We start from the raw sequence: 17,500 nt of genomic DNA, 5'->3' as shown, positions 1-17,500 counted from the left end.
AAGTAACGAGCGGTAGATAGCGAAGAAAGTCGGCGTGCGATATTGCAATACCGAGCGCGAGAAATCGTGAAACGGGCAAATACACGCACACACGAGCTGTGCATAAAACGGTCAACAGACTAGAAAAACTGTATGCAGTGTATAAGCGAGGGAAAGACAGAAAGGACGAGTGTCGTATTATTGGAAAGAAGATTGCACTCCCCAAATCAAAACCAGCCAGACGCTGGTTACGATAGCAAGTGGAAGGAGGTGATCGTCAGCACAGTGATCAGCAGTACCTTCGCAGAACATCTGCGATGCTAAGAAACGGATCAAAGATGGCGGCCGGCAATGCGCGCCCGCCAAAAGTCTTTCCCGCCAAAGGGAAAGAAGAGTGCCTGGAGTCAGCTGTGTGTGCCCAAGAGAACAGGGTAAACCTTGTTGGGCAGCGGGAGGGATACCAGTTCTACCCCCCCTAAGAGTAGCAGAGTGAGGACTGTCGCCACCCGTAGGGGGGAACTCCCCCTACTGGACAGCACACCCCCCCTCAAGAGCGGGAATGGGTCGGAAGGAGATGGGCACTTTCCTCCTTCCCCTAGCCCCTCTAGGCTCTAGCCGTTGAGGAGACGGTATCCACCTTCAGGATGAATGGGGGAGTGTGGAGCTGTAAGCTTCGTCTGGTATAGACCAAGCTGTTAGAAGTAAGAAAAGCTGACAGCCGTCGGATGGCGGCTGACGACAGCAAGGGAGTGTAGCAAGACACTCCTCCCCTCCCCTCAAGAGGAAGGGGACGGCGACGTGGGAGAGAGAGGAGGGTCAGCTGGGATCCTTCCTTGGCACAAGGGACACGAGGAGAGTAATTACTGACCAGCGTGAATAATTGTCAGTGAGGGTCTTTGTGAAGAATTTAAACAGTATGGGTATGAAAATGTGGGCAACCCGCAATGAAACAAGTTTCTTTGGTTTTGTTTTATTCACAGTAGTTTAAAGTTTTTTTTTGTAAATATTATATTATCAAAAGGCTTTGTGATTAGTTTATTGTCTGTTCTGTGTTATTAGAATATGTCCTTTTGTATTCGAATTTTTTAAGTTATTCAAGTAATTTGTCTGAGAAATTTTGTTTTATCAGGAATAACGTAAACAATCAACTAGTGATATGTCGATTTCTTTTTTTTTTAATCAGATTTGTGGTAACTGAACCCTTTTGTGATTTATCTGTGATTGCAGTTTGAGTAATTTAATTACGAATTGTTCTTATTAGAGTCAATGAGTAGTAACCAATTCACTGATATTGCTTGCCATTAATGTTGTTGGAAATTGTTGATGTTTTTTTTATTTTTATTTTGTTCATTTTTATTGTTGGTTTTCAAGTCCTCCACCTTGAGGGTAGGAGACCAAACCCGCCCCCCCTAGAGCCTCTCCTCAATAGCCAAAGTGGTTGTCAGAGAACACCACCAATAGTGTTTAATGTTAAATTTATTGTTATTAGTAGTAGTTACCTGGGTGTTGACCTCTCTGAGATTCTCGTAGTTAAACCAGATTGTTATTCTTTTCAAGTACTAATGATACGAGTCCATTTAAGATCACTGGTCAATGCCCCGGGTTAGGTAAAGAGAGAGAAAAAAAAAAATAATAAAAAAAAAATGGAAAAATAAATGAATAAATGAGTAAACAAATAAAAAATAAATAAAATGAAATAAAATAACGATAATTTTAGTTAAGTAATAATACAGAAGCTAATGCCATTACCAAGGATAATGCCTATCCATTGCCCTCGATCGAAGTGCTTTTACTTAAAGTAAAGGAGAGTAAGTTTTTCGCCACATTGGATCTCAAGGCTTGCCCTGATGATGAAAGTAAAGAGAAAACGGCCTTTATAGCAATCGGCTATATGAATATAATTTCCTTCCCTTCAGGTTGAATATCTTACAGCTCATTTTCACGAGTAATGATACGCGTTTTAGCCTCTATAATTAGCATTGTGAGTTTTTGTATATTTAGATATCATTGTAGTTGGTGCTACTGTAGAGGAGCATAAAGGTAACCTGATACAAGTTTTGGAAGCATTAAGACGTCATGGGATGAAATAAATTTAGACAAATGAAAGTTTTTTCCGGAAAAGGGCCGAAGTAGAATTTTTGGGGCACCTAGTAACTTCTGAAGGCCTTAAGCCTTGTGCCAATAAAGTTGTAGCAATTAAAGAATTTCCACGACCAAAACATGCGAAAGATGTAGCCAGCTTCTACGGACTCGCGGGTTACTATCGGAAGTTCATTAGGAACTTTGGACGGATAGCGAGACCGTTAGATGCATTAAGGAAGCAACCTGATTTCCAATGGGGTGAGAAAGAGGAAGAAGCTTTTCAGAAATTAAAAGATGCCCTAAGGAGCGACAAACTCTTGGCGTAACCGAGGTTCGATCGTCCTTTTTTAGTGACCACATTCGCAAGTGATATTGCGATAGGAGTAATCTCCCAGATTGACGATGAAGGTAATGAAAGACCAGTTTGTTTTGCATCACGAGGATTAAAAGGGGCAGAGAATAATTATAGTACCTTCGATCGAGAGGCTTTGGCGGTCTTATGGTTGCTGGAGAGACACCATTATTTTTTTGTCGGGACATAAAATAGATTTTCACAGATCATCAACCATTAATGTACCAGCTGAAGAAGAGCGAGATTACAAATCGCCAAACTCGTTAGATCGAGCGAATTTTAGAGTTTGACATCATAAAGATTGAATATGTCCCAGGTAAGGTAATAGGATGGCGGATGCTCTCTCCAGGAAAATCATAAGAGTAACAACTCGTGCTACAGGGCGCGGGGAGGAGCGACAAAAGAAACCTCGTGACGTTGGTGGCACAGGCACTGCAGGCGTAGTGCCGGCAACGTCGCGACGGTATCCAATAAACCCCCGGAACAATTACATTCATCACGTAAGCGCGACGCGCAGAAAACGGGAATCTCGCAAGCACTCTCAGGTGAATGGGAGTGCCCGAGGCGGTAGATGGTTAAATGCAGGTGGAACTCCGTCCGGGGGATTCCAGAATAAATGCCCGGAGAATGAAAGTGTGGTTGATTTTTGTGGTTGGAGTGTGCGAGAATTGGTTGAAAGTCAGGTGTCTGAGGCTTGGATTAGTCAGATTAAGGCTTGTGTGGATGGTGAGAGTAACGAGTTCCCGAATTTTGTGCATTTATCAAAAAACGTGTTTTCATTGTGAAAGACGTCATGTTAAGTAAATAGGAAAAGGGCCGCTAATATCCGAGCCCAAGTCGTTCTTCCTCGAGCCTTGGTAGAGACAGATATACACATAGATCATGTTAGCACTTAAGCTGGACATGTAGGCATAGAAAGATCTTTTAGAAGAGCCCGTGAACATTTCTTTTGGGGATGGCTTGCTTTGAGACATAACTAGATTTGTAAGTAACTATCGTGTGTTTAATACGATGGAAAAGCAACCTGTTAAGTATTTTTTTTATTGAAAGAGCCATCCATTTTACTTATGTAAATCCTCTACGCCAGGCCATTACTGGCATAGAAAAATTCCTATTAGGGCACTCGAAGTGGTACTTGTTAAATTCTATCGTGAGCATTAAATGTGGTGAGACCACTCCCTGCGGCGCCAGGGTAATACAAGTATTATTGTGTTCGTGGGTGCGTATACACGCTCCCACCCATGGATAGGATGGTGGATAAAACCATGCCTGTTGGGATCACATCATGTGAAAGAAATTAATCGAAATACTGGCTTATTCCACTTAAATGTACTAGAAGCACAAAGCGAGAAACACCTGTCGCACACAGTATACGTCAAGACGTTTGGTGTACCACACCAACCAACCAGTATCCTGTACCCGAAGTTGGCCGGGTACCTGGGAGCCGAGCCAGAGAAAAACACCAGGGCGCAAGTGGGCGCCCGGCCGAGAGCAAGACCGAGCTCCCGAGCCTATGTCATAAGTAAATGCTATTTCAAAGTAAATGAAAGGGGTCAGTGAACAGAGTTTGTAAATGCCAACCCACGTCTTTGCCTAGGATCCAGAATCATACCAGTGTTATTTTTTTTTTAAATCTTATTTCTTGATATCTCGAATCAGATTGTAATTGTGTAACGAATTTATGTTGTTTGATATAACTTGTCCAAATTATTTTCAGAACAAATGTTATTACCTGTGGATCATATTCTTATGTGTAATTCTGTTTTGATGTGGTTATGTTGCTTTGTACGTTATTTTATTATTTTGATTTGTTGTTTTTTATTTGTGTTAAATTTGTCGCAACACCGATTCCATCCTATTTTATCTTTCATAAATTACACTAATGCTTGTAAAGTTTTTTTTTTTTTCACAGATGATGAAATTTTTGTTTGTTTGTGCCTGGATTTCCAAATTTATTTCTATGGTTCTTTAGTTATTTTTTTATTTTTTTTATGTGATAGTAGTAAATGCACATTGATGTTCCAGGAAGATTTTTTTTTATTTTCGTAAAATTCCATTGCATTATTTTTTGTTCTGTGTATGTTTAAATTATGTTTTTGTTATTTTGAAGAAATTTAATAGATTAACGTGATACAATGTCATTAAAAATGGATGCCATGTGTCGTGATTGCCAAGGGCATGTGGCTGAATGTGTAAAATTTTCTGTCTTTTTGTTTTCACCATTTTGTTTTGATTATGAACCTGAACTTATTGAATGATTTCTTTTTTTTTTGGTTTTGATCTGTTCCAGGCAAGAGTGATTGTTATTAGTTAATTTTTTTTTTTACAAGATCTTATGATGTTGTAAGACGTTGTTCAATTTACTTGTAACCTTTGGTTTGTACACACGTCAAATGGCCCCCTTTAAGATAGTTAATTTGAATTTAGATAAATCAGTACCTTGAGAAAAGAGACTTCTCGAGTGGGACAAGGCAAAGAGACCGTATAGCTTTGCGAGGACGCAAAGGAGTTTGGGGAGGGAGTTGATAAGCCATTCTAGAGGGCTATAAACAACTTCCCTAGAATATCGGAACATCTTACAAGACGCCATGAGGTCGTTAACGGTCATTCTCTCTCAGATGAAGAAAGCGTCACCTCCCCCAACATCCCCCAAAAAGTCCGTTGGGCAGCCAGACCCAATCATGGCCTAGAAGCAATATATCGGGGGTTTCTGGGGGGTATTGAGGAGAGAGGAAACCAAGCCGTCTCCTTGAGGGTCAGGAGTTAAGCGTCGGTCAAGAGAAGGGAAAGACGCACTTTCCCCTCGTGCCTCTGCCGGTTTCCGCTCGGTCTCAATCCCGCCGGTACTATAGATATTAAGTTCATTTCACTCGGGCCCTTGTGTAAATTTATTAGAATATAAGACCGGTGTTAAATTAATCACTGAGCGTTTGATTTCTGCATGACCCACAGTAACTTAAGAATCCCACGCGACCCAGGTCGGGGTCATAATTATATATTATATATATATATATATATATATATATATATATATATATATATATATATATATATATATATATATATATATATATATATACACACACACACATATATACATATAAGTATATATATAGTATATATATATATATATATATATATGTGTGTGGTGTGTGTGTGCGTGTGTGTGTGTAGGCAGTCCCCAGTTATTGGTAATCTGGTTTTACAACACTTGTCTGACGATGAAAATCAACAATTTTCAGTGCCGATTTCTGCTTACCGATGCTGATAATCAGGTATTAGTGCTGATATTTACCTAATAGTGGCTCTAATAACTGATCTGCAACTTTCTGTGCTCCAAAAATTGGTGATTTTCAGTTAACAGCTATTTTCAGATACAGTCACGCTCTCGGAAAGGAACCTCCACTGATAACGGGTGCCTGCCTGTGTGTGTGTGTGTGTGTGTATACACAGTCAATCTTACACAATTCAAGTTGTGCAAATTCAACAGTGCCAACTTTTCTTTGCAAACTAACTAATGCAAATACTTGCAAATCCCCAAGGAACCATGCAAAAGTGTTTGTTTAAATTCTAATGTAATTTATAAGTTTTCAAGCTTTTATGTGTAAATCAAATAACATTAAATAATAAAAATTATAATTTTCTCTCTCTTTCTCTATATTACTGAGATGAAAGAATTTTTATGGTTCATGAGTATGTTCATTAATATTTTCAAATAATAAGAAGATTAAATAATATAATAATGATATAATATAACATTAATAATATATCTGTAATTAAAGAATAGTATTTCAAAGAAGTAAAATAGCCTTTCCATTTCACTTTTACGTAAAGACAACTCTCTCTCTTTCTCTTTCACTGAGATGAGAGTATTTTTATAATACAGTATGTGTTTGTTAATATTTTCAAATATCAATATAAGGGTAATAAGAATAAACAGTAATAATAACATGATGAGCTGAGCTAAAGGATTTCTTGAATAAAAAAAAATGCATTACTAACCTGTGCATTTTTATCCTGAGGGGTCAGAGTAGCATCTTGTTTATCCAATTTTTTTTCCTGAGGAACTTCAATGGCAGATGCAAGTAAATTTGAAAAGGGTATTTCAGGCATAAAAAAGTCATCAGGCTTGGGGGGTTTAGCATCTACAAATGCCACTGACACCTTTCGTTCTGGCTGCTGCTGTTGCTGGACATAACCACGACAACTACTGTCACTGAAGAAAAAAACATTCATAAGTTTCCCCTAAATAAACACTTAGAACAAACAGAGAGTTTTATAAGTGTAAGAAAGAACTTTACAATGTGAGGAAGATATTTAAATTCCCAAAGATATGATTCAATGAAGTGAAAAGCTATCACACACAAACCCAAATTAAAATCAACGCAGGAAACTTCAACATAAAAACTAATAACTGATGCTCATCACTGCTTTGTGATAAGTTCTGTCTCTCACCCCAAACAATAGAGTAGTACCCCCCAAGTTTACAACAGTTACAGATTATGAATAAAACAGAGAAAGAATTCATGCATTAATGGGAAGTCAATAGTTTTTACAAAACGATCATTTTCATAAAATTAATTATTTGGATACTTACCTACTGTTAAAGTTAGCTTTTTCTTTGCTCCATTTGGTGCAATCAGCATCTAAATAATCAAGATACGCTTGACTAACTCGCTAGGACTGTCTTTGTATTCACCGATTTCCCACCAGATGGTGCTGGAATGTTTCCATTCTGTCATACTTCTTCATGACCACCCACTAAGATGTAGGGAGGCTGGGTGGGTTTCCACTTTAACATGAAAATTATCATTACATATTTAGAATGAATCTTGCCCACTGTTAAAGTTAGCTGACTACTACATTACTTCTTTGCCTTCAGCTTTTCCCATTTCTATATGGGGTCACTGTTTCTAGTCAGCCTTCTCCATCTTCCTCTGTCCTGTACATCTTGTTCTCTTAGACCCTTTTCCTTCATGTCATTTAATAATTTATCTTTCCACCTGAACTTTGGCATTCCCCTCCCTCTCCTGCCCTCCACCTCCATGTTCATAACCCTCTTACATACGTGTTCATCTTCTCTCCTCATGACATGACCAAACCATTTCAGTCTTTTTCCCGAGCTTTTTTTGAAACCTCTAATACTTTGACTGTCTCCTTGATCAATTCATTCTGGATCTTATCTCTTTTGTCACACCACACATCCACCTCAGCATTCTCATCTCGGCCACTTCCATTTTTCTTTCTTGTTCTTTCTTTATTGGCCAAGTCTCTGCCCCAGAGCATGGCTGGTCTAACTACGCCAAGCGAACTGAAACCTTTTTAATGGGGAGAAAAAAATTCTGAACATTCCCACCTGATGTGTGATCCTTACTGGCAAATACTGTCACTAGGCAGAACCACAACAGGGTGTAAGGTCCTCGTAGTGAGAAGTGTCAGAGGATCCTTACAGGAGAAATAGGACTACTATCTCCAAGAGTAATGGTGACTCCTGTGCCAGAGTCAAAAGCCCATAAATGACAGTCCAAAACTAAAGATAATTACCACCTTCACATATGAAGGTGCAATCCTATACACCAATGTGTACCTTCATACTCCCAAAATTCAATAGTAGGATTCCTAACAACTTAAAATTAGATGGAAAACTAAGGTTACTATTATAGTATGTATTTGATGCAGGAGATAGAGTCACTGCCGCAACGATAGGACTAAGGGCTTAACACTTCTTACTAAAATTGAACATTCGCAAAAAATTAAGCAAGATTAGTTTTAATTCCCAAGCTGCAAGACAAACCTTCTCTAAAAGATTTTAAAGGAAATAATTCATGTTTATGGTATGGAAGCCATGAGGATAATCTCCAAAAAAAGTAAAATACTCAAGAACCAACTACTATATGCGCATAGACTATAGACATCTTGGACATATGAGTGTTTGGCCTTCTAACACCACATATAAATGCTAAACTTTTCCTCTTACAGGTTTATGTCTGTCCAAGTAAACCCTCAAGAGTTCTAACTGGACATAAGAGACATTATTTCATTGCTACCTAAGCAGATAAATTATGGACTGTCGCAAATTTAGGAAGGGTAATACTAAGTCTACATACGAAAATTGCTCAAGATACGAAAGGTTGTTGCTGTAGTCCGAGATTCGCCCGGACTACCGATAACAATTTTGAAACTCGCGCGCTGCCAACTGAGTAGACTCGCCACCATCCTCCCGCTCTCCCATTGGTTCCTGATGCTAGTCACCCCCATGAGATCCTTCTCTCCTATAAGTCAGTATCCCTCCCACCATGCATCTACGTACTAGTACGTAGCAGCGTTCTTCTTCAGCCATTGCTTCTTACCAGTGTTATTGTTATCGTACGCACGTGGAATTCGTTCGTTCACATGTATACGATTTCGTTTGTTAACGTAAATTCGTGTTAGTGATTTCGTTGTGCTACTTTATTGTGTTGTGTGAGAACCTAATTAGTATATGCACTACATTACTTAATTATGTACAGTATAGTCATGGGTCCCAAGAAAGTTGCTGAAGTTCACAGACAGAAGAGAATGCCTTCTATGGAGACAAAGATGGAGATAATAAAAAAGTATGAAGCTTGCTTGCAGCTGAGTGTGATTGCTAAGGAATACGGCCGAAATCCGTCGACGATAGGCACCATCCTTAAGCAGAAGGAAGCCATCAAAGCAGCTACACCTTCCAAGGGCATAACTATTTTGCCCAACAAGAGGAGCCATGTGCATGATAAAATGGAAAGGCTGCTTCTTCTATGGATTGAGGACAAAGAAATCGATGGCGATACGATAACTGAGACGGCAATCTGCCAAAAGGCCAGCGCTGTTTTCGGCGATCTGATTGCCCAAGCCGAAGACGACGAAGGAGAGGGGACATCGACGGCAACCCAAGAGTTCAAGGCTTCTCATGGGTGGTTTGAAAAATTCCGTAAATGGACTGGCATCCATTCGGTGGTGAAGAAATTGAAACTTTGTAAAATACGTAAAGTATAAAAAAGTTTTAAAAAAATGTAAAAATAAAAAAAAAGACAAAAAAAAAAATTTAGTTTTAAGTTTTTTGTAAAGTTATGTGTTACAGTTTTGTTAATGTGTTTTGTAAAGTTTAGTTTGTTTTTCTAACATTTTTTTATGTTTCGTAAAGTTAAGTGTACTACGTATATGCCGTTTGTCCTCCTCCTCTGTCGCCACTTTCGGAGATAGCCTCACTCAAAAGGTAAGCTTCCACATTTTACTACATACGTACAGTATTTCTTGTATACCATGTACACTACTACACTTTATTTACAGGTAATTAGCAGTATGTATTAAGTTAGGTATTGTATGGTCCAAATTGTTGTAATTTACTGGGGTGTTTTTGGAGGGCTTGGAATGGATTAGCCATTTAACATGTAAAATGCGGTTCAAGATACGAAAAACTCGTGATACGAAGGGTGCCTCGGAACGGATTAATTTCGTATCTCGAGGTACCACTGTACTTACTAACCACTTCTTGACATATTCAGGGCGAGGAACTGTACTGTCCGCTTGTCAAGGTCACTGAAACACCACCAACTACAAGCCAAAAACCAAGAACCACAACCCACAACCCAACAACACAACACCCAAGGACCACAACCCCACAACTCAACAAAACAACAACAAACAAGGAATACAACCACAACTCAACAACACAGCAAACAAACAACATCCAAGGACCACAACCCCACAACTTAACAACACAACCACAACAAAAGACCACTGCACAAACAATCACTAACACAAAAAAACCAACACACACACACACCCACTAACAACACCAAGAAATCACAACTGCTCACCAACAACCCTCAACAACTCACATACAACTCAACAAAAACTCATAAGCACAACAAATCCAACAGCACAGGCACATCATCTCCAAGCAAACAATACCAAACTTACAACAACTAAACAAATCAACAACACACAACGTACTGACTAAAAACACAGAACTGTAACAGCTAACTCCAGCTGCACCAGCAGACAACCCAGAACTCACCAATAGCCAATTCAATCGTTAACCATCCAACCACCAATTATCATTACCAGCCCTCTCTCTCTCTCTTCTCTCTCTCTCTCTCTAGGACACACAGACGTTGTCAAATGGAACTCCATAACTCCTCCATATTGTCTCTCCCATTACATTTGACAACATCTTACACTAACAACACCAACGGATGCTCAGATGCAGGCCCCATGGATCTTGTTTGAGGGCCCTTATACACACACTTAGTTACACTGCCATCAATTTCTCCCAGACCACTTCAAGTCAAGACTCCCATTACCATCTCCCTCACTACCATCCTCCCAAATCCCATTCACTATCTCATCTACCCCTTCTAACTCTTGGCGTAATATCTGTCGTAACTCTGCCACCTAATCACTGACAATTCAAACCCACACATGCTGTATGTATTATTCCTTCCCTCAAAGTCATCCGTATTGCATGCCTTATCCACCATTTTTACCCTAACACTAACCCCTCTATCATGCAGCTCATGTTTCTCCCTTTCATTCCCTTTCCTTACCTTCGTCTGCTTTCTTCCATACTCAACCAACACCAACTGCCAATCTTCCAGACACACTGACACTTGGCTCACATTTATTCACCCTCAACCACTCACTCATCGCATTCTCCCGAACATACTGTGGTATTTCACTCCACTTATGGAGCTGGTTATTGTGTGCCCTAAGCTCATCCATAACTCAATCCACTCGGTCCCACTTCCAAAATCTCAAAAGGCCCTTCAAATTTCTCCCTTACCTTATTCATATTTATTCTCCCTTTCTCAACCACCTCTTTCAACACCTTATCTCCAATCCTAAAACTTTCAAACCTTTCACTCGCTTTCTTCCACAAGTCTCGATCACTCTTTGACAGACCCAACCGCAGCTTAACAATCCTTTCAAAATTCAACACATACTTACAAGGAGACATACCCATACTCTTCTACAGTGTGGTGTTATATACCCACACTGCACGTCCTACTTACATATCCCAATCATTGTCCCCTTTACTCATCATTCGCAAAATCTCGGTCATCATTCTAACAGTCCTTTCCGCCAAACCATTCGTACTGGGCATATACGGAGTAGAATACACATGGACAATACCTCATTCCTTCAACATTTCTTCAAATTCCCACCCCACAAACTCAGGCCCATTTTCACTCAACATTTTTGCCAGCTTACACACACACACATAGGCAACATCACTTGCCCCACCATCCACGCAACGGTTTCACTCCTCTTATCTTTGATGGGAACCGCATAGGCAGATTTACTCGTGATCCATCATCACAATCATTCCCACATGCCCCCTCACAGTCTTTGGCAACGAAACACAATCAATCACAAGCATTTCGAACAGCTCTTTCATCTGCAATCGCAACACAGGCAGACTTGCATGCACACTCTGATACTTTCCCCTCTGAGTCTTCACACGTAACAGCCACATCCCCACAAATCTTCTTCAACCCAGGCGCATACAAACTCTCTCTCATGCACTCCCACAACTTATTTTTCCCCATTGCCCAAACCAATCATGTACCAACAACCACCACATACTCACTGCTGACTCAACAGAAAACACCGGCACATACACTTACCTGTCATATACCTTTCCTGATGCAAAAAGTACACTATGTTTTTACAAACTACAAACCGTTTAGCAACGCTCTTATACACGCCTAATTCACACGGCCAATCTTCCACACGTACTCCCCCCAAAACACACTGCCGCAACATACTTATCTCCAAGCACTTATCTTGCATTTCCTCAATCTCCACCTGACTCAACAAATCATTTTCACTTCTAGCAATATCAATCACTACAAATGCACTACCATCCTGAATCCTAGCTATTATGCTACCCCCCTTACTAAGAATCCCATTTCCTATATCTATGCTTACATCATACATCCTAAAAAAATCCATCCCTATAAAAAAGCAAGCTGACATATAATTTTCTCCCAAGATTATAAAGTTATGTACAACTTCCAAATCTCCTAACCTAACCTTTAACTGCACCCCTTCCCACACTAAAATACTTCCTTGTCCCAACCCATGTATCCTCACACTTGTACACCACCTTTGCACTTCCCAATTGCATCTCTCTAGTTCACTCACCACTGACCCACTCACCAAGGAAGCTTGTGGCCCCGTATCAACCAAACCACAGTATTTACCATCATTTATTCTGACTATCGCCACCATTTTCCCTCGTGTCCCATGCACACACATTCACTGCCACGTCCACCTGGTCATCCACATCACAGTCATCCTCACTACATTCATCCTCAGCTACCACCCCACATATTCCCCTTTCTTAAGCAACCAATTACAACCATTTTCCCCACACTGAATCCTCACAACCCCATGCTCACTACCGGTACTTATCCTCCCTTGATACTCGACCAGTCTGTCCCATCCAAAATACAAAAACACCTTTATTCCAAACAACTCAGCTACTCCTAATGGCAATTAATGCCACATTTCCTCTTCCCCACCTTGTTCCTCCGTATATGCCACTCCCCTCACTTCACTCATCAACCTCACTCACAACTCATTCGCACTACCGAGTACCTTTGCAACCAGACTTCTCTCTTCCAAGTCTTTTAATGCCGAAAACAAACATTCACACACTGTCACCCCTTCAAACCTCTCCCTTACAACCAAACCCTCAGGCACCACATTCGGACCCCAGTCACTCTTCACGACACCGTTGCCCCCACCATGCATCCTAGACATTGTGTCAGCAATCACATTTTTACTTCCTGGCACATATTCTAATCTAAAATCAAACTCACTCAAATCTTCAATCGTCCTCGCGATCCTAGCATTCATACTCTCCTTCTTGATCATATACACCAATGGCCAATGGTCCGTCCGGATGATAAATTTTACCCCATACAAAAACACTTTCAGCGCTTTCACACAAAACCTTATTGCCGCAAGCTCCTTCTCAACCACCGAATACTTCTGCTCCGCTTTATTAAAAGCTTTACTTACATATGCAATTACTCTCAATTGTTCCTCCCCATTCACCTCTTGCATCTGTGCTAAACACCCTCCCATACTAACCTCGCTCGCATCAGTATACAGCTCAAGCTCACTCGCATCCTCACTATAGTCCGGAAAAGCTAAGGTGACATCTCTAGCAGCCTCCCCTTTCAATCTCTCAAATGCTCCCACCATTCGCTCATCCCACCTTAGCTTAGTACAATTTTTCTTCCCTGTCCATTCAGTCAACGGCTTCCCTATACCCGAACAATCGCTAACAAACTTCCTCCCAAAATCAATCAACCCCAAAAAACCCTTTAGCTCACGCACTGTCCGGGGACGCGGAAACTCCCTCACCTTTTCCACAAACTTTTCACTCTTCCTTACGCCACTAGCACTCACCTTATGACCAAGAAATTCCACTTCCCTAGCTAACCACGTACACTTCTCCAGCTTCACTTTCACTCCAACCTCTTCCAACTGCTCTAACTTGAGAAGCACCATACGTATTCTCCTCAACAGTTTCAATCGCAATCAAAATATCATCTATAAACAGTCATCTTCCTTCTATCAAATCCAGCCAACACCCCATTCATTGCCCTTTGAAGAGCAGCAAGCACGTTAGCCAACCCAAAACTCAACCGTTTAAACTGGTAGTGGCAACTACCACTTGAAAAAGCAGTAACAGGCCTGCTCCCCTCCTCAAGAGGCATCTGGTAATAGCCCTTTACCAGGTCCAATTTGGTAAACACTCTCATCCCATGCATCTTGTGCACATAATCTGACACCACAGTCATCAGAAATCGCTCCTTCACAGTCACTTCACTCACCCTCCCATAATCTACACACATCTGCAGACTTCCATCTGGCTTACGTACAGGGACTATGGGGCTATTCCAGGCACTCTCACTCCTCTCTATCCCTCCCACTCTCTCAAGCTCCTCAATCTCTTGGGTAATAGGCAGGGAAGTGTCGAGGACGCTGATATATGGGGGTTATCGTCTTCCAAAACTATCTTGAATTTGGGAAGCTCAGACCCCCAAAAATCCTCGTCACCACGACTCAACACACCCCGCCTATCCCACAACATCTGCATCAACCGCCTCCTCTCGTCGTCACTAAAATTCTCATCGATCTTAACTCTTCCTCTCAACTCATTATACTCCCAATCATCACCTTCTGTCACGCTACCTGTCATCACCTGCCGCACTTCAACATATCTTCGTCATCTGTACTCACCAACGCGTATAGCAAACCCACACAATCACCTTCACGTATACCCGCACTCGCTTTTTCCTAACACTCACCAATGAGGCTAAAAAAACCCGCGGATTCTCCATATCCAAAATCCCGTCGTTTACATGCACGGTTTGTTTGCAACCACACTCTCAACCACATATACACTTGTCACCTTTGACAATCCCAAGACTATCCAGCCACGCAACTTTCACACTAACAACTTCTCCGACTTCCCACGGCACCTTTACACTCTCTTACACAATTAACGGCACCCACTTCCATATTTTACTGGTTACCTCCCCATTCCTACCTAAGTACAACTCTCCACGTATGTTCCCCTTCATATACAACTTAACCATATTCGCGCTTGGACGGACCACCATCCCACACTTCCTCAAGAACCCGTACCCTAACAACATACCATACTTATCACTCACTCCCTCTATCACATAAAAGTCACTTTCATCCACCATTACCACTCCGATTTCTGCATTTTTACGCACCACTTCCACCACAGGCATACCTAAATTTCCTATTCCTTGTACCTCCCCTTTACACTCCCCAATTTCACACTCACTCCGCAACTTGTCGCAGCCATTCTTAAAAAGAACATTGACACTACACCCAGTATCAATCAAAGCAACCAAACACACCCCTTTGCATCTCACTTTTACACTCATACATTCATGAGCTCTATCCCCAAACCCCTTTTCATGTAACAATCCTTGACGCACATGCATCACTCTCACTGCCCGCATACCAGAGGACCCACCCAACTGAATCCCCTTTTCACCTAGTTTCCCGAATTCCCAGCCTGACTCATCCTCTTTCGCCTACACACACTCACCACGTGACCTTCCATTCAACATTCAACACATTTCACACGCTGTTCTTAACACATCCTAGCATAATACCCGTTCTTCCCGCAGTTGCTGCAAACTACGCTCATACGGGTACCCCGACATCCACTAGCTATGTGCCCTACCTGTCCACACCTATAACATTTAATATCCCTATCTTTCTTACACTCGCTCACTAAATGCCCCGTTTGCCCAAACCCGAAGCAGGCTCCTAACACCCACCGACATTCATTCTTCCTGTGTCCTGGCTTACCACATCTATAACACTGCTGCTCTCGCTCACAACTAACTGACCCCACTCTTCCAACACTCGCACTCCTATCTCTTTCAGGGCTAACTACACTCACGTTACTTGCCCTAACGCTCTTATCTACCACTCGCTCTGCCATTCGCCTCGGCCCTTCCAAAACTGCTTCCCTATAGCTTTTAAACTCTGGTACAACTTCACATAGTTCAGTCCTAACACTAACACTCCTACTCTCTTTCATACACCTATCTAACTCGTAATCTTCTACTATTTCTAAAATGTCATTCCACGTCAACCTTTCATTCGTCCATCGCATTTTCTCCTTACGGTTGATTCATAAACTCATATACACTCTCTGGTACAGTCGCCAACAACTTCCGCACTAACTCCTTGCACTCATTTATCCCTTTGTCCCCAAACTTTTTCCTGGCTAATGTTTCTAACCTACAGACATACACTGACGACGACTCACCAACATCCATTCTGGCCTCTTCAAAATCTTGCTTTCTCCTATATCTGACACTGCTCTTTATCCACTTTGCTCGTTCCACAATCTTGGCTGTCACACTCTCATACGGCACATTCTGTACATTCATCATTACCTCGTGCATACTCAGCAAAAATCCTGTCAAAAAGCTACCTAACTCTCTTGCCCAAACTCTTGTTATCCCCATACTTAGCCTCACAATACTTCTCATATTCCTTAAAAAAGTTCCCTATGTCCCTGCTACCATATTCCTCGTATTGTGCACATCGGGATACCTCTCTCACGTACACAGCCTTTCATACTTCCTGTTCACTCTCACTCTCACTTTCCCTACTTCCATTCTGACCCCTCTTTCCCTCTTCCAAATACAGCGAGTGAACTTCCATACTCACGTCCATACTCCTGATTACGCTCTTCATACACTTCTTCTTTCTACCTACCTATTTCCACTCACCACTATCTAAATCACTCTCAGCCCTTTCCCCAATGTATTCAGTCCTAGTCTCATCCTGTCTGTCACCCTTACAAACCTTTCCCTTAAGTCTTCTTTTCCTCAGCCCCCTTCTTATTCTTGTCCTCAGGTTTATCCTTATCCTGTGTCTTCCCCTTCTTTCCCTTACCTATCACAACCAAATCACCTTCGTCACTCGTACTCTCATCCACTTGCTCTTTCACTTTCTTTATCACTCCTGGCCTGTCACAAGACCCAGTAGGCCTACCTCCTACAGCTCCCTCTCCCATGAATCCCTTCACTATTTCCTGCATCACCTCCTGCACTACATTCATCATCACCCCAAATGTTTCGTCCATTTTCTCAACCATTCTCTCTTCCGATCCTTTCACCTCTTCTTTCATTTCCACTTTCGCACTCCTTAGCATTTCTCTCATTTCCTCTAACTCGCTCTTCAGCTCCTCACACTCTACCCTTAACCCCTCATTCTCCAATTCCAATCTTTCATTAGCTTCCCTCGCCAACTGTAACTCCTCCTTCAGCCTTTCTATCTCCTTAAAACCTTCCATCCTCACTTTCTCCACCAATCACACAACTCAATACCCCAATCGTCCTGCAACTGCCGCACCAACAATCCCTGTTCAGGCGCCAAAAATAATGTGGCGGGATCACAAGCTTAAAATACCGTGCACGGACGGGATGCCGAATGCATTTTTGTCGAAGGACAAGAAGCAGAAGCCAGGAAGCCGAACGGACAGAAAGC

General features: G+C 41.5%; 1 protein-coding gene across 1 annotated transcript in view; it reads right to left on the bottom strand.

The window, feature by feature from the left end:
* LOC135215343 (autophagy-related protein 13-like) overlaps positions 1-17,500 on the bottom strand; it is a gene marked incomplete at its 5' end in the record, with an annotated part of 141,961 nt that overhangs the window by 33,824 nt on the left and 90,637 nt on the right. Inside the window, 1 exon segment of the mRNA XM_064249900.1 lies at positions 6,416-6,629. Within this exon segment, the coding sequence (XP_064105970.1) occupies positions 6,416-6,629 (214 nt within the window).

Source organism: Macrobrachium nipponense, chromosome 5 (assembly GCF_015104395.2).
Source record: "Macrobrachium nipponense isolate FS-2020 chromosome 5, ASM1510439v2, whole genome shotgun sequence".
Lineage (NCBI taxonomy): Eukaryota > Metazoa > Arthropoda > Malacostraca > Decapoda > Palaemonidae > Macrobrachium > Macrobrachium nipponense.
Note: the sequence above shows the minus strand (reverse complement) of the source record. Positions and strands in the feature narration are given on the sequence as shown.